At 34.0% G+C, this 19,750-nt stretch overlaps 1 protein-coding gene across 1 annotated transcript in view; it reads right to left on the reverse strand.

The window, feature by feature from the left end:
• LOC135218176 (protein fem-1 homolog A-like) overlaps window positions 1-7,086 on the reverse strand; it is a 16,096-nt gene extending 9,010 nt beyond the window's left edge. Inside the window, exon 1 of the mRNA XM_064254325.1 lies at window positions 7,045-7,086. Within this exon, the coding sequence (XP_064110395.1) occupies window positions 7,045-7,086 (42 nt within the window). The remainder of the gene's footprint in view (window positions 1-7,044) is intronic.
• Window positions 7,087-19,750: the final 12,664 nt, after the last annotated feature.

Genomic DNA, 19,750 nt, shown 5'->3' on the forward strand with positions numbered 1-19,750 from the left:
CTCTCATAACTCAAAACAAAATTGACAATGTTGATAAAAACGTAAAGATTATTACAAAGCTAGAAAAAGCTTATGCAAAGTCACTAAAGACAAAAAAGTGCCTTATATCAAATTTACAAACAAAAGAGAGCACAACAGCAAATAAAAAGAAGGAAATCATGAGTAAAACAACGGCGCCAGTTGAAACAGGTTAAAGCAACGAGAGATGGACGCATATTTGTAAGATTTCCAGATAGGAAAAACTTGGAAAAGACGAAAAACAGAGACTCAGAAAATCATCAGTAATATAACAATAAATGAAAAGGGTAACATTAAACCCAAAAATAAAAGTAGCATATGCCTCGAAGGATGAGTAGCATTGTCAAGAAAAATCCATGGATAGGTAATCTCATTTCTGAAACGATTGTAGGATACGTATATATGAATATGTGTGAATATGTATATGAAAATTAGGAAACCACATATCATCTGAAAATAACGACCTGAACATTGTAAAGGAAATGAAAGCCAAAGATTATAAATATAAGCACTATATCATCAAACGCACACCACAAATACGAAAGGCTATCTATGATAAAGGTGACAAGTTGTGTTAGACTGCGTACCAAACTTGTAGGACTGTTACATGCCCTATCAATTCTATAAATGTCAGTAATTTGGTCATGGCGCGCAAATTGTAAAAAAGACCAAATTTGCCCTAAATGTGGTGAAAATCATAAATCCCACATTAAAGTGTAAAAATTGTTTAAAGAAAGGCCATAGAGATACCAAACATAATGCATACGATGGCAGTAAGTACATAGTATATGATGAACTTGTGTCAAAGCTATAAAATAATATGGATCATGGTTTTGACTAATAATTTGTGCAATTTAATAGACATACTTTCAGTAGAAAATAAAATCAACACTATTAGAAATTATATAAACGATCACAATCTAAATATATGCATGGTAACGGAGACTTAGCTTAGCAATAATGTAAGGGTCTCACAACTTTTATTATGAACTGAGAGAATACAAAAATGATGGTGAGGTGGAAATCTTTGTTAACAAAGTATGCAAATTATCTATAATTGATCAAAATGTGTTCAGTACATTTGAATCAACACCAAAATAACACACACAAACAAACACATGAAAATCATAAGAGATAGTTCCTAGACTAATTCAGATACTTCTTCGACTTGTTTAACTAATTTCTGGTGATTACAACCTAAATTTAGATGATAATGATAATTATGTCAAAGAATTTATAGTTACTTGAAAAACCATGACCTTGTGAATGATGTAGAAAACCGACGTCATTATTGAACCATACCATTACCTTATTATAACTAGATTGAGTCTGAATGTGGGATATCTACAATATATAAACTAGTTACACTCAGCATATATCTGGAAAGGCTATGCACTGAAAAAACTATCACTTGAGAGCGTAAAGAAAAACTATTTAGAAGAAACAAGCCAGGAGCGCAGGTGTAATATGAAGAATAATCTTGTAAGCTGTTTTACAGTCTATAAGCGAAAGTATATTGGTGGTCAAGCTGCAATGAAAAATGTTCATAAGTAACAACGCAAATAATAGTTAAAGAAAATGCCAAATGGATTAACAGTGATTTACGTGAAGCTAAGAAAAAGAAAAGAAAAATGGAAGATCTATGGAATAGATTAAAAGAATCATGAAGTAATGAAAATTGGTCACTATACAAAACAACTAGGCCAAAGACCAGCACAATGACTTGATTATAAAAAAACCAACACAGTATATTACAATTAATGCCTAGTGAAGAGAAAAATATCCCAAAAAAATCCACTACAATTTAGACGGATATTGAGACTCAAGAAAGAAAAAAAGTTCTACCTGTTGTAACTATAGTGGCCACAAAAACCTAACCGATAACTTTAACTACTTTGAAGCATAGTTTAGAAAAGGAGGTCCCTCCAGATCTCCTAGTGATCACCATGACAAATAGCAAATTCTGTAAGTTTTGAAGAACTGAACATAAAGACTTTAAAAAAAAAAAGAAGACAAGAAAAGTAAAATACACCTATGATAAAATGAATCGGTTCCCATGAGTGATTGAGCTATATTTTGATATTGTCCAAATGAGTTTAGCGCAGACAACCTTTCCAATACTGAAAAGCTTGCTTGTACAAAGCCGGCCTACAAAGGAAAATGTGATAAAAAAAATATACGCTATAGGCAATATCGACTCCATCGTACTTATCAAAACGGTAATTCACCACAATAACGTGGAAAACACTTGAAACACTAACATGATACTTGATGCCATATATTGCATATTGTAAAAATCCTGTAACTATCATACGAGAAACATTGCACTTATTAGAAAATACTTAAATGAAGATACACTGAAAACAGCAATTTACAACCAAATACTTTCCAGGCTGACTACTGCAACGTTGTACACTACAGTCTCCCTAACTGCCTACTAAGAAAATTGCAAGGAGTACAAAATACTTCTTACTGTCTTTTATGGAATATCGTAGTCAGACATGCAAGTGAAGAATATAGGCCATTTGATCCTTGAACAAAATGAAAGTCAGGCGAGAGAGCATTTGAACATTGCACACCAAGGAGTATACAACAAATACCTCCTGAAGTGAAGATCATACAAGAAGAAAGCAAATTAAACAGAGCTAAAGACTGCTATCTGCAGGAGCTACGAAAATGACGGGGGGGAGAGAAAAAGCTAAAAGACAATTATAAAATATAAAAATCAACTTATTTTGAAAATGTGCAATCCATGCGGAGGTCTGTACATGAAACCAAGCAAAGTGAACAAAGGTGATGACAGTTCATGACTAAATTAATACAAAAGCTTACAGGTATAAAAATATGTTCGTTAAACAAAGCAATCTCCCTAAACTATCAGTACGAGAAAATATGACAAATTCCATACTCTAATACCATAATATTGCTATTATTTTATGTAGGGGAAAATGGAAAATGTACATTACGACCAATTTTAAATTAATGGAGAAATCTGAGTTTCAGTTACCTAATCAAAATCAGCCACATATTATGAGAAACCTATCTAACAGAACGCAGGTTAGTCTACGATAAGTGGCTTCGTATGATAGACGGACAACTTTAACAGCAAATAAAAACTGAATGAAGTGCAAGATAAAAATTAAAAGGTCAATATATATCATCAGGGATGAAGCAAAAACAATCTATATTGAAAGCCAAAATTAATAAAAACTAATGTTTATAGAGTGAAAGACGCAAGAAACTAGTTAGTGGTGGCTGGATTAGATGAAGATTGTTTATGAAATTAAATAATGACTAATGAAAATGGGACTTTACCTAAGAGATGACCATTCAAGAAAAAATATTTGTACATAAGAATACAAATGCTTGATAAAATAATAAAGTAATAATGAGTTTTGGACCAGATACAGGATTCTGTGGTATGACAATGGAAATTACTTTATCGAAGAAATTGCAGGTTTTTATTGATAAGCGGTCGGACGAAACGAAACCTTCTCTTTACATAAGATAACATTACCAAGTAAGCAACTAAACTCAAGTGGGTGTCGAGTACGATTTGATTTGCATCGCGGAAAATATCTCGCCAAACCAAAAGTATTCTATGTATATTTACACAAAATCAGTTACACAAACAATGTCACGATTCAGAAGTCTTAGGAGAAAGAACATTTCAATGATCCCCCCCCCCCCCCCCCCACCCCCCCCCCCCCCCCCCCACCCCCCCCCCCCCCCCCCAAGAATTTTAAAGAGACGCGGAGAAAGCTAGAAAACTGAATACCTGTATCTTAAAAGCTATTAAAAAAGCTAGTATCTTTACAAACAGGAGCATAAATACCAAAAAGTATAACTTTGCTTACCTTGTGACGCATACAAAAGAACCGTCTGTTCGTACATCTTGCAGTATTTTATGGCAGATGGAATTTCAACTGAAGCAAGTTGGAAGCACTTTTGCACGAAGCAAGTCACGTGTCACTTAACTTCCAGGAACTTGTAACTGAGTATTTTTACCCAAATTGGGTCTACTTATACCAGGTGGGCATATGGAGAGGCGGGGACCAACTTGAAATGTCCTTAATCCCCAGACCAATAGTCACCCGGGCCATGCCAAATCTCATTTCACTCATCCTAACAATGCTCCTTCGATAAAGGAAATAGATTCCTTTCTGGGAAAGCATCCTATTAAATTGAAAGAAGATCACTGTCTAATGAATGGATCAATTTTAAGCAAAAATACTAATTAAATTTGCATAATGAATATATTTTTGAGTGAAGGGTCCATGCTTCGGCAACAACCGCGTGAGAGAGTCTCTCAGAGTGCTCTGATTGGCTGACTCTGGGAGGTGTGTCGGTGCCCACGGTATGACACACCATTAGGAAACAAGCATCTTTTTTCGCCACACCTTCGTTTACCCTCAACACCCAGGGATTCTGGTCTCTACCCTAACTGATATGAAATAATTTGTGCGATGTTTATTTAATCATATCTTTATATATATATATATATATATATATATATATATATATATATGTATGTATGTATGTATGTATGTATGTTATGTATGTATGTATGATGTATGTATGTATGTAATGGATGTATGTATAGTAGGTATGTATGTATCTGTATGTATGTATGTATGTATGTTTAGCATGTGTTTGCGTGATGAGAGAATTTATAAGTACTTTAGTTACCGAACAAAATTACCATTTGAATCACTATGCATAGCTTTTTTGCTCCCTTATTTTCTATGTTGTGCATTGATACTAGCTGCATATGTTACCTATAATTTCATATTAATAAAACTTTTCCAAAATTGTAACCAATATTTATTCAAATCTCATTATCATTGTATAAGTATAATATCATTTTTACTGTAAATCTATGTTGAATGACATTTCCGAATATAAGGTACACGTGGATAATTTCTGTGCAATGTTTCTTACATGTTTCCGTTACGTAAACATCCATTGTTTTTTTTCCAGGACCAGCTAAAACAAACTTAGCCAGATTATGGGTGTTGTTGTTGCTGTTTGAGATTAAGCTGGCCTTATGCCAGCACGAGCTCATGGGTGATTCACCATCTTGATACTGTCGATCGGACCAAAGGACTTCAGACTCACTTTCACAGATGATGAGAAAATACTCCTCTGTATTCTAGATTTTTTATTGGAAATTAAGACTATATTTCAAATTTAAGTATTCGTAGAGTAATGAAAGCTATACTTGAAGTCAGGTAACTGGATATCACATCAGTCTCTATATTCCCCTATCAATAATCGGTCCGATATAATGAACGCCAACCATAAGAATAGTGCCATATTTCGTGCTGTGGATTTGGAATTTGAATCTAATACTAATATCATAGCTGAAGTTGAATTTTACAGGACCTGATCTCTATATTTTTTTAAGAATAATAATTTCGTAAGAGTTAGCGATTGGTTTATTAAATATGATGAAAAACAATAGTTTGCTTTTAGCATAAATATTGGACAAAGGCTATCTAGAGCATTGTTTGGTGTCGTGAGGCACTGAGAGGACCCTACAATAATTAAACTCTGATCTCTGGTAGTATTGGTGGCTATGAAAATAATTAGTAAGAAAAGAAATACTACTTCTCATAATAATAATAATAATAATAATAATAATAATAAAATAATAATAATAATATATATAATAATAAGAATAATAATAATAATAATAATAATAATAATAATAATAATAATAATAATAATAATAAAAAAAAAATAATAATAACAGAATCCGTTACACTAGATTAAATGATAAAAATTATTATCGACAATATCCAGGCAGTGGCTGAAGCAGTAGTAAAAATAGTATTGTTCATGACAATGGTAGTAATGCATATTGATATTAATAGTAAAAATAGTAGCAATTAAAAAAGGTAAAAGGTAGACTGCATGCAATTAAACATCATTAAGCTGAGGAAATTGAACTTGCTTTAGAAATCTACTTAGGAAGACGTTTGTTTTAAGAATAAGGTTTTGAAATTCTGAATTATGTATAGATTGGGTAACATAGAGGAAAACAAGCAAAAAGTAAGGTAACCAGGAGAGAGATAAACTTATGTATGTACGTAGATACTATTTCGTTAAACATTTACCATGAATTACTCTCATTTAGCCAGTATATGGACAACAGTTGAATACTGCAGATAATTCGCATACTGAAATGGTGAAAAGGGAAGTGAATCAGACGTTCTAATGAGTTCTTCAATGAGTCTATTACAATCCACAGACATGGTCTTTTAGAAGGAAAAGAATGTTGAAGATATATGTGGCTATTTTTTATGGTGGCAAATATCTTTATCAAAACAACAATGATTTCCATTTTTTCTAAGATTATTCGTACTTCCGTAATTATATCCATATCCATTAAAGTTACAATACAGAATTTCCACCTATTTGTGATGATCTGGATTTGTATTTTCCGCACATAAATGTTCAACTGCCTACGTAGGCTGCACTACGGCCAGCTGGTATAGGTGTTGTCGTTTGCTTGTTTTAACATTTTGTACACTACCATTTACGTACCCGTAATTTTTCTGTATCTATTTAACCATTTTTACAGTTTTTCACCAGTGTTTACGTAAATACAATTTTCATTTATCACCGAAGTCCTGATCGCTCCTCTGTGAGCTGGCTAGAATTCCAGGAGAGGACGGAAATTATCAACAAAAAAAATATATGAAAATATATTAATTTCGCAGTAGCGCGAATTGGACTCTGAAGGACATTGGTAGCTTAATGCATCTATATGAATCACGTTGTGATAAAATTCATATATATTAAAAAATTTATTTATTTGGGCAAATATTAAGACGTACAAAAGGAGATTTATATTTTATCATCTGAAGAAAAGGAAACCATTTGAATTTGTTAGCACAGTTTCATCCGGTATGATCCGGTTTTTCATAGCACGTTGACTGGGTAAACGTTCTGTTTGGAAATCCTATCCTCCTTTACAACGGCAATTCGATTCCCGTGGGACTTGATGAAAGTTTAAATTACCTGGCCATGACTTTTGCAACCGTTACAGTCCCTGGCGGCCATGGTGCCCTTGAGTGTGTCAGAGATCTCAGTGTGAATATTCTCACAGTACTCCGTTTGAATTTAATTTGAGTCCAACTAAAGGGCTTCATTGTTGTGTTCTAAACATTACAGTTTTCTTTTCGTTTAACGGTGGAATTCCACATTCTCGACGCGTGTATGCAAAAGTAAAGAAAAATAGTAAGAGAAGCATGACCCTGCAATTACGGTCAGTTCGGGAATGAGACTGTCATACCGTGAGAGGGAGGATGAGGGGGGGGGGGGGGCAATTTAAAGGATTAAGAAGCCAGAAGTGGAAGCACGGTCAGAAGAAGGAAAGGGTCTGGTGAGACCCTTGTGGCATCAGTATCCATTTCCAGATGTTTCGTATAATGTCTGTATCACCTGGTATGATCTGGTTTTCTTTTACACTCCCATTAATCGGGAAGAAGGCCTTTTCTAGGAAAAGATCGTCCTTTAAAGCAACGATCCTTGCCCGACGGATTTTAGGACAAGAGTCCTTATAGCCTAACGGTTATGATGGACCTTGAGTGCGTTAGAGATTTCAAACAGAATATACTGAACTTAATGTGGGTTTTTTTTAGTAAAAGGACGCCATTGTTATATCCTGAGCGATGCAATTTTCTTTTTACCTTACTCTAAAATTAATTTTAGGAAAACGGAGAAGGACAAAATTAAAAAGCCAAATGAGTTAGGTAGCCCGGATTACAGACGGATCAGAAAGAAACGAACTGACGAGAACCATTCATTGTTTGTTACAGATTGTTTAACAAACAAAGTCCCGATTTTCCAGGTGTGCGTAATTAAAATTCCGTCCCAAATACGTTAACACGATAGGTAAAGCTTAACTTTTTAGTTTTTTTTTTTTTTTTTTTTTTTTTTGCGACTTTCATTCCTTTGTTTTTTATACTTCCTTCGACGTATTCTGCGTTTATTTATTTATATATTTATTTATTTATTTATTCTTATTATTTATTTATCTATCTTCCTAGCCGTCTATCTATCTACCTACCTATCTATCTATCTATCTATCTTTCTATCTATCATTGGCATTATCGTGCTGTTCATAAATTGTTAGTGTCTGTTTATGACAAAAAAAAAAAAAAAATAAGTACGAAGTGCAGTTCCTGATTTTCAAATTTCAACGAAGATAAAGTTAATAAATGTATTTATAAGAATTTTACTAATTTTTTAAACATGAGTCACATAGAAAATTGTTATACATCATTACATGTACTGCAATACGTTACAAGTCTCATACAATGGGTTGGTGATATCTGCTTCTTGGAATAAACTGTCACTCATTTTATTAAACGTGTTGTGATAAACACTAAAAAATTAGGAATGAAATAAAGGCATCAATTACTGGAAGAAAAGGATTTGGTAAACCAAACCGAAGAGCAAATACCTGAATGTAGCAGTCTCTCTCTCATATCTCTCTCTCTCTCTCTCTCTCTCTGTAGGGAAAAATGTATAACATGTAAGCGTTGGCCCTGGTAAATTGTAGTATTTCAGTATTACATAAATTTACTAAGTCAATGAAATTTTTGCGTTGTGTAAGTACGTATCAATATCAAGATTAAAATCAATGTGCTTTTGTAACAAGAGAACAGAAAATACTTTCAAAGAAACGCTTTCCAAAATTTCACTTTTCAGATGCATCAAATCGTAATTGTTGCTTTAGCTGGCTCTAAAATTATAAGATACGATTAAGTGAATTAATCTAGCTTGAACCAGTATACGTTCTTGAGCAATTTGAGATTTTCCAACAAGGAATAGAAAACCAATTTATATTAGATGCGACAAAAGTCTTCCTTGGAAACTATTTTAATTTTCATTAAGGTGTTTACAGTTTAAGTATTTCTCAGAAGTTGTCATAGTTTTCATCCTAGCAGTAGGTCTTGTTCTTTTTACTCTGCAAGTGACCATATACTGATTGACTGATTGGTTGATTTATGGAAATTTGGCACAAAGTTGAGAAATGGGGCTCTATCAACCATTCATGGGTATGATACAGTTGTGTGTTCCAAGTAACGGGGACAAGATCTTAGTGACATATTTCGAAAGTTTATAGAAATTGAACCAACAGTACTGATAATAGGCCGCATAAGGTTATTTTCTTTGTTTGGGTTTTGACTAATCCAAACAGGTAAGGTAGAGAAAGAGATTTGACTGACAATTTGCCTAGTAGTTCTGTTTTATCTATAAGGATATTTTTCACTGTGCTATTGAAGTTTTTTATGACTTGATCAAGGGAATTTTTTGTTAGTTTTTTTATCAGACACATCATCATCCATTAGGGCTTGCATACGTGAATTGTAGTCAGCTTTATCTAAAATTACTATACTATTTTGGCTTATCAGATTTTGTAACGTGGATAGTATTGTCCTTTTTAAGATCGGTCAAACTTTTCTTATAGCGAGCAGGGAAGTTACTTTCATGCTTAACATTGGCAGCTCCGTAAACAATACCTTTAATGATGTCAACATGATTTTGAGGAAGATCACAATATTTTTTCAAATTTACTTAGGGATGACGCAATCATTAAAGCAAGAAGGTCGACTCGTTATAAAGAAAGATAACACCAAATCCAGGCGTACTCACAAACATTTTCACTTATTTATTTACTTAATAGGTTTACGACACAACCTTGACGTGCACAATTAGTCCAATCACTGCTATCAATAAGATTTTTGAGTTTTCTGTCGAGTTTCCTTTTCAGGGCAATAGCTCTCGGGAAAATAATTGCAATGCAGATGACACAGTTAACCCGGAATGGAAGCGACCTTTGCTTCAGTTGTAGAAACAGGAACAAATGATAAAAAGCTTTCAGTTGCTAACAAGGAAGGCTACATTAATTTGGTTCTTTATTTTCTGGAACAATGAACAACGTGCAATACCTTCCCAAAATTTGTCCACTTGAATAGAACGTTTTAGCAAACATTTCATATTATGGGAAATTAATTAAACTTAGGAGATTTATTCTTTTGATATAACTAAAACCAAATATCAAATTTATATCCTGCTCTTTTAAAAAAATCTTAAGTGATCTATTATTTATAAAATACAGAATATATTAAAAGAGACTAGCAACATTAATTGTGCCTGGATCTCTTCTTCTCCCCAACAGACAGATAACCATAAAAAAACCTTGAGGAAAAGTTAAGGTAAAAGAACTTGCCTCTCATTTTAATGCGGAGAACTGACACCTCAATCTTGCCTGTTAAAAGTTATATCCTTCCTGATACATTAAGAATGGGAGCACAGGGAAAGCCTGCATGTATGTACCAAGAGATTTCTATAAAAGTTTCTTTCTTCCCAGGAATCATTTCCTCTCCATCCTCCGCTCTCCATATGGTACAAAGAGAAGGGAAAGATTTCCTAAAATGCATTTACATAAGATTCAAGGACATGTTTACCGAAAGTAGTCAAAATAATATATCATTACTATTTGCTGTAAATGCTTTCATTCATTTACACTATTCATTTGTATTTACCTGATATTATTCTTTTTAAAGCTGAGTCAAACTGCGACTATTACTGTTTTTTCATGTGAAGTTTTTACCATCTTGATTATGTTCAGAGACTTTATTTTTTACTGTCTTTCACACACTCTTTCATCTCAACGCTGAGGTGATTGCAATGACATTTGTCACTGACTGAGAATTTTCTACCAAATGCACGGGACACCCAAACTGTACCCAATGGACATTGTGTATCCATTTGGTACACCGGATATAGCTGCGAATTAGAAACTGCCAACACTCTAAGATCGCTGGGTTGTGGTTTGGTAGACAAACAGCGCAGTCAGAGAAAAGGCATTCGTAAACATAAATAGATATTTTCTAGATGAAAAGGCGAAAGGAGGACCTATGTTTATACCATAAAAAAGCTCTCGATTAGACAGCCGTATGAATTAAAAGAGAGAGAGAGAGAGAGAGAGAGAGAGAGAGTAAGAAGATTAAAAGTACCTGGAAATGAAAGTACCCTATAATCTTATAATCATAGCCTCAGGGTTTGTCTCAAAGACTTTCAAAGGTCTGTCACACACGTGTCAGTTCTTGTTTTTGCAAAACTGGCAACAGGGCAAATCTTGCAACGCCTCGCCAGAGAGGTCTCGTCGAGGTGGCAAGACTATAGCTGTTTTAAACTATTTCCATAATGTTATTCCTTTGTTTGTGGTTTTGTGTGAGACCTCTCGTTTACTGTAATTTCCTCATTGGCTTTCAACACCGTCCTGTCACAATAGCAGATTGGGGTTTAATATTAAGATAGTAAAGTGACCCCTCACCTTCTAATGGTCTAAGAAGCGCGGAAACAGGTTTGGCAGAGTGGCTCAAAAAATTGCCATATTTATCGTTCCATAGAAAAAAAATCTAGAGGAAATATCTGAAATCAAATACGTTTTCAACGTCTGTTTCAAACTCATGGCTATACTTTAGAAAACTTTCACTTGAGTAAGCCCTGATAAATCCATATTCATATCTGAATCAGAAGTTTGTCAACAAGGGAATTCTTTATTCGCCCTATCCTAATGACTGAGAGCGTCATGGACTGTAGAAAAATGAGTTTATTTGGTGTATTTTGTCCAGTATGTATATATATTTTATTTGGTAAATTTTGTCTCTTGGGTACATATTCTACACTTTTTAGATTTTATTTTTGTTTTTTTTTTTTACTCAGAACATTATTCCCATTACCCTTTTGTGTAAGGGCATTATTTAAAAAGGGACACCAAGATCTTCGTAACTTAATTCTACAGATCGAAAATGATACGAAAATGCAGTAACGATAATCGATAATTTCGACTTAGTTTGAACGTATCAGCAGATTTATATAACTTGCTAGTTTTTATTTTTTTATTAATTGATTCTCTGATGTCACATTAAAAGGTTCATGTTTTTGAACATGCGATGAACAAGTAATATGAAATAAATCACAGTAGGAACAGTGCTCATAACTTTGAGCAAGTACTATTAATAGTGATAAGTTGTCCGTCTTACTGTTATGGCGCTAACTTATTAAATGATATGAAAATAAGATTTTTCATTTCTTGATTATTGCTTCCTTTCTAAAGTTCAAAATTTCAAAAAATAATCGATGAATTTATGTAAAATAAAATATCTGACTTATGGTAAGTTACAGATTAATCAAGTGATAATTCATGGGAGAGTGATAGTAAATACCTGCAATATATATATATATAGTATATATATATATATATATATATATATATATATATATATATATAAATCGCAGTTATTCAATATCCGTCTTCTAAGAATTATGTGACAGAAAATACTTGCCCCAAAGGCAGTCACAGATTAATCAACTGATAATTCTGGGAGCGGGAAGATTGAGATTAAATAACTGTGTTCTACACACACACACACACACATACATACATACATACATACATAAATTCATATATATATATATATATATATATATATAATATATATATATATATATATATATATATATAATATATATACATATATATATCTTGAAAAATATCCTTAAACCCCACCCATTCTTTCTGTTTTTTCTTATTTAAAAGTTCTCTCTCTTCTCTCTCTCTCTCTCTCCTCTCTCTCTCTCTCTCTCTCTCTCTCTCTCTCTCTCTCTCTCTCTCTCTCTCTCTATATATATATATATATATATATATATATATATATATATATATATATATATATATATATATATAACATATATATAATATATATATATATATATATATCATTAAGTAAGTGTTTACATAATAAAATATGGAATGTTAGTCCATATATATAAAAAGTCTAAAAACTAAAGAGGTCAACCAGATTGCTTTGCAGGAATGTGATTCAGACTAGAGACGCTAAAGATGACGTATACAATAAGTATGTAAGCTAAGATAACATGCCGTCACCTGTAGTCATTCAATTGTTTATAAACATTAGTCCAAGCTCCCCGCTTGAGACAAACTACCCCGACCTATTATTCAAACGGCCTACGTGATCTGTAGCGTGTCTCATTCGATTGTGTGTTCGTATGAAACTATGTCATCTGATAGATGTTCATATGTTCGAACTACTGTCTGTTCCTTCATAACTTGTAACAGAGATGGTAGACAGGCAGAACAGTGTTAGCTATCGTCATTAGAAGACCTGTTACCTCTTTACCTAAGTACCTTCTTTACCTCTACTTAGACTTTATCATGTAGAGGAATAGGATTAGCCATCATCATTGGCAGAACAGTGTTAGCTATCGTCATTAGAAGACCTGCTACATCTACCTAAGCTTTATCATGTAGAGGAATAGGATTAGCCATCATCATTGGCAGAACCTTGGTTAGCTATCGTCATTAGAAGACCTGTACCTCTTTACCTAAGCTTTATCATGTAGAGGAATAGGATTAGCCATCATCATTGGCAGAAGCGATCAAGCTATCGTCATAGAAGACTTGTACGATCATACCTGATCTTCATCATGTAAAACTTCAGAAGAATATACTATTTTTATACCTTGTGTTTTTCTACAAGAACCTCACCGAACCATGAGTTCAACACATCGTCGTAAAGATAATACCGACTTCGTAAGTGATCTACAAAACCCCAGACACTCCATTGAAGATGGAAGTGCAATACCAACCGACTTAGCGTATAGATTATCGCTAGTCTAACATTACCTCATAGGGCGCCTTATCATACAAGCAAAGCAAGCCCTAATAATTGGTGGCCAGCGGACCAGAAGAACTCTACAACGTCCTACGAAGAAAAAACAGAATAATAAATCATGAAGTCAAACGACGGACGAAAGCAGCAGATTCTTCAAGCAACCTAGTATCATCATTAGTGAGGCGACTTCCAGAAAACAACAAGATTCGTCAAGCAACTTAGTATCATCGTTAGTGAATAACTTCAAGAAAACAAAACCGACGTGGTCCTTTTCCTACGGCAACGGAAGCTTCGTCTCTCAATAGAATCATTCAAGAAAACATCGTTAGTGAGCGTTTCCGGCACTGCAAGAAACAAACCGAACGCGTCTGCAGCATCGGATTTTTAAGGGCTCGAATCATCGAAACAACGCGCACGGGGGAAACTGAAGCCAAACCAGGTCGTCCGCTAAATAGAGAAGGAGGACCAAGGCCGTGTGTCGTTATCGGAACACCGTGACTTCCCACAAAAGCAAGCTAAGTACAATTTTTTATTCATTTGGAGTAACTTTGAGTGTTTCCTTTACAGGTAGAATTTCGTTATTCCTGTGGCTGAAGTTACGAGACATTCTTAATCTTACTTTTTTTACAGAAATTATCTACATCATTGAGTTTCGCTACTGCGAGTTTTTTATCTTTGAGTGTCTGTTTTCCAGAAGTTCTACTGAAATATCATAATCATATACTATGTTAATTTTATTCAATTTTGGGTGATTATTAATCCCTTACGTGACAAATCATATTAAACAGTGAATATGCGTTTACGCAGTGGACGTCTGTATTTATACAGATGCATGGATAGGGTCGTTAAGCACCGTAGTGATTAGAAAACACACAAAAAACAAGTGGAACACCCGTACAAATCTAGATAAATTAGAGGTAACACTATTTCGGGTCATGACAATAAATGCTCCTTTGCAAGTCCCGATCGCAGTTTTAGCCTTGAGTTTTTTGAGTTATATAAAATATCGAACCTCAATGACTCAACTCAACTTTAAAATATGGCTGGATTGCAAGGAAATAACATGTCTGTAAAAAAACTTTCATCAGGCTAAATGCGCTGACCAGGATCCCTCACTATTTCAAATTTTAGCAAAGAATGAAGTACAAACAGTTAAAATTGAATACAGTAGAGATAACTTGTCTTATTAGTAATCGCTCAGTTCCTAATAGTTCATCATCATGCTTTATAACGTAACCAGCAACATAATGCTACACGATACGTTCCGATGGTAATAAAGAGAAGGATCTAATTATACAAAAAGAAATAGAAAACAGTAGCCCGTTCAGAATCAAACAAGCAAACTCGGTGACTGTGTCACCTAGTCAAGCGGTCAAGGTCAGTCGAAAAACTGCCGAAGTGTTCAAAGCAAAGCAAATTCCACACAATAAGCGACTCTAGCAGAGTGGGGGAAAGCGAGTTGGTTCATACCAATATCTTTTTGAATTAAAAAGGATTTTTCCTATGAAACACACGACCGTATAAGTAATCAGAGCAGGTTTTCGTTTTGATTTTAATACATTAAGTTATAATAAATACTGGTGGATTAAGCCCAACTGTACGCGCCGTAAAATTAGAATATCTTGTTTATTTCTTTAGCACACGCAATATCTTGTATTTACGGACTCACCGTCTGTTGTTCGAACTTCCCTAATGAGAAGTCCGGATAAGCGAGCGCTTACAGATACCTCTATAGTTATAAAAAAAATTGATCTGTATCTAGTGTAATTGTAAGATTCATCCTAGGGGTTATAACAAAAATATTATCTTACATCCTGCAAAATAAGGCGTGTTTATCAAAGGAAAATCCTATAAACCTTCAAACATATTACCAATCCGTTTGAAACCAAAAATGATGAGACAGTTAATCAAATAATAACTTATATAAAGGAACTATACATTTGTCTCATAAATCGTAACATTGTTCAAATGACCAACAGAATTCTCCCACAACCGCAGTCGCAATTTGCACGCAAAATCTCGAGAAGCATGCAACTCGAATGTCTTAGTGCGTGTAAAATGACTTTGCTGGGAAATGAAATAATCCTTCCCGACACTCTGAAATATACGATTTCCGCGAACAAGCCCTAAAAGTATACATATCGTGGATACAGAAGTTATAAATATCGCATTTTTTATTGTTGCTAATTTTTAATCACGCCCAACCAGTCGTGGATGAATCTCTCTGATATCTATCTAAAGTAATATCCGTAAAGTCATTCAAGCAGAGGTGATTCAGCAGAATTTTTTTTTATCTTCTACCTGAATACCAGGAAGTTTCTCCACTAGCGAGTGATCTGGGAGAAAAACGGATGTCATTGAAAACAAAACACGGTCTAAGGACAAACATAAAGCTATTTACGTAACCATTCGTATAGATTTCTCAATGAAATTTTAAAATAGAGATAAATGACGAAGTTGAAACAAAAATGTTAGTAATAGGAGTCATTAGGAAATCAAATAGCCCATATAATTTTTCCCTCAAACGTCATGCCATAAAAGATCGGACTTGGCGTATCTGCGCAGATTACTGTCGCTTAAACAGGAAACGACTTCCGATAGTTTCCAGTGCGATGTACCGACGAAATCTTATCTCTGTTAGGTTAGAATCTTTTTTTAAATTTTTTTTTTTTTTCACCAACTTGGACTTACTTAAATGCTTCTTACCAGATACCATTACCTAAGTGATTGTACCTCATACACCGTTTTCAGCACACTCAGGGGACATTATCAATTTTTACGTATGCCTCAGGCTTAGTTGCACCCCAATTACAATATAGTGTTTGGAGATTTTTAGGGGATACCTACATGCCTATATGGATGAGCTTGTAATCTTTTCTAATACCTTAGAAGTACATTCACATAAAGTAGAGCTAGTGCTACAGAGACAAAGACAAATAATCTCAGAGTAAAATATCTAAATGTGAGTTTTTTAAAAAACCGAACATGTTTATCTAGGTTTTATGTGTCTGGTCTAGGTCTTAAAAGTAGTCCCTGGTAATGGTGTCGGGCTATTCATAACTTTCCGGTACTTATTAACGTAAAAGGGGGATACAGCACTTTTGCGCTGTAGTGGGTGTTACAATCGTATGTAAATATGTAACTCTTCAATCATGACAGCTCCTTTAACAGATCTTACGAAGAAGAACGTAGATTTATTATGGTCTGAAAAGCATCAACAGGCGTTCGATATCTTAAAAGCGGAAAATGCAGCTTACCTAACTTAAAAAATCCCTGATTTAAATAAGGATTTTTTTTTTTTTATTGCAACAGACGCCTCAGACCAAGGGGTAATAAGAGGGATACTACTTCAGTAATATGATAAACAGTTTCTTCCCTATAGCTTTTTATTCACGTAAACTAAAGCCCTCTGAAAGTAAATATACAGTAATAGGCAAGGAAGGGCTAGGTATCTTTAACTCACTAGTATATTTTAAGTTCATAATCTATGGCTATCCTGATAAAGTCCTTACTGAACATGAGTCCTTTACCGAGTTTTTTTAACAAAGGCTTTAATCACAGTCCAAAAGGAACTCGGTGACAAATGATCATTCAGGTTATTGGAGCCAAGATAAGATATCTACCTGGGAAAGCAAATATCATAGCTGACGCATTATCCCGCAATCCCGCACCATACAGCAAAAAACCATTAATTATACTAAAAAATATAGAAACATCCGTACCTATTGTTAAAACCGTATCTAAACAGGAAAATTCCTTAACCCAAGAGATCGCGAGCATTGAATATCTGGGTTGGAGCGCAGAACTGTTACAAACTGAACAAAGCAAGAGTCAACAGACACCCAAACAATAAAAACACTTCGAAACGGAAACAGAGTCAGCAGCAATAAACACCAAACAATAAACACTTCGAAACGGAAACAGGGTCAGTGGCTAAGCAAAAACAATAAACACTTTTGAGCAGAAACCCTAAAGCAAAAGTACATTTAAAGTATGTGTATCAGAATAATGTAATCAAATGTAATATTATATGTAGGTCTGTGACGAGGAAAACCCGAAGAACACAGCAGATGACTAACGACCAGGTAGTAATAATAATCTCTTTCATACCAATCGTCATAAAACTGGTTGCATTCCGTCATCCAGGGTTCCCTCCTATGTCACAGAAAGCCAAATCACTATTTTACTGGCCTACAATGCTTACAGATATAAAAGCACATAACTGATTGTAACACGTGTCATGAAAACAAGGGACACACTAAGACACCTGTCAGTTTAGGAGCCTATCCTGTGCCAAATCAATCCTTGAAAGAATATACGTAGAATTATTAACAGAATTACGAGTCTGACAGAGGAAATAAACACTTCTTAGTGTTAATAGTTCCTTGACACGTTATATAGAAGTAATAGCACTAAAAACAAACACCGCAATTGAGTGCGTTAGGAATATTTATGAGTGCTAAATCAGTAAAACATGGAATCAACACAGGATAATCCGACTCTGGGGTGGGTGGTGTAAATCAATAATAATCTCCTTAACACGTGGTGTGAATTCCTTTCCATTAAGAAAACCAATATATTTGATCACCCAGAGTCAATCGGTTTGGTAGAATAACGGATAATTAAATAGGAAGTGTCAATGTCTTACGAGTTACATACAACTCGTGATATTGGATCCGACCGGATTATAGCGGTTCTCGCGGTTTTAAATACCTTTATCATTTATATCTTGTATCTATAGAATTGATGCCGCAAGTAGCCTTATACGGTACGCCGCTAGAACACTTTTCCAAATATTCAAGCCAACTATTAATTTATCAAATATATATAAAAAAAATATATAAATAAATAAATATAAAAAATAAAATAAATATGGATACAAGTGGAGTCAATATATACACTCCGTAAGAAGTCGGAAGGGTTACAAATTATAATAAAAAAGGAATCACGATAATATCAATAAGCAAACGTAACCCATTAAATATCCAAATATATATGCGTAAAGATTTGAACTCTAACTTAACGCTTTAGTAATGACAAATAAGCTAAAAGTTCAAACACATATCAAAACCTACTGACATATTGTCTGTCCCGGTGATTTATATTCGTAGTCAATGAAAAAAAAAAATTAAATTAAATAAATAAATAAACTATAATAAATAAAATAAAATAAATAAAATAAAATAAAAGAGATTTTAAAGTCAGGAAGTCTAGAAGTGAAAATGTTATCTATGGAATAATCCTATATGAATCTTATACAGGGCTAATAATATATATAGAATTTGTATGGAAACCTTTTTCATATAGTTTGAATAAGGAATATTTATTTAACATAATGCCAACATGAAACTAATATATTGTTCAATTTTGGTACTGTGTTTTTTTTTTTTTTCAGACATTCTTCTCATGTGGGGTCGTCAGTATTAAAAACAAAAAATTTATCCTAAAGTCGTATTTATATAGCAAGTAACGTAACTCTTAGCTGGCTGAGAGCAATCTCCTGCCAAGTGACGACGTCATCATTGCCGTATCAGCATTTGTTCCTTTTAACCTCAATAATTTGCTTACACAGGCTTCATCTGTGTGTCGTCTCTGCTTGCAAAAGCAGATTGACTGGAGAAAGGAATGCTTAGCCCGAACTTCTCATGGGCAAGGCAGGACGTTAGGTACAGGGTGGTCTATCGGTGAGCGCAAAGCAACTTACAATCATTTTTAAAATTAATAACAAAATAAGCAAATAGAATTTTCTATAAACAACAAAATGAATAATTTTCTGAACCTCATAGACATTTAGAAGTATCAAGATATTATATGTGAAATATTTACTTGCAACATTAGCCTATTACAAATTCAAGTAAAACATTCATGGGGAAAATGTCACATTTTCTTGGAAAACCCAAAGTTTATTTAGAAATTAGTTACATAGTGGGTTTTTTTCGTTGCATCTCCTACCTATTAATAATGTTTTAAAAGTTAACCTCAGAGGATGCGCACGAGAAAATTGAATATGA

The sequence above is a fragment of the Macrobrachium nipponense genome, chromosome 9 (assembly GCF_015104395.2).
Source record: "Macrobrachium nipponense isolate FS-2020 chromosome 9, ASM1510439v2, whole genome shotgun sequence".
In the NCBI taxonomy this organism is placed as follows: Eukaryota; Metazoa; Arthropoda; class Malacostraca; order Decapoda; family Palaemonidae; genus Macrobrachium; species Macrobrachium nipponense.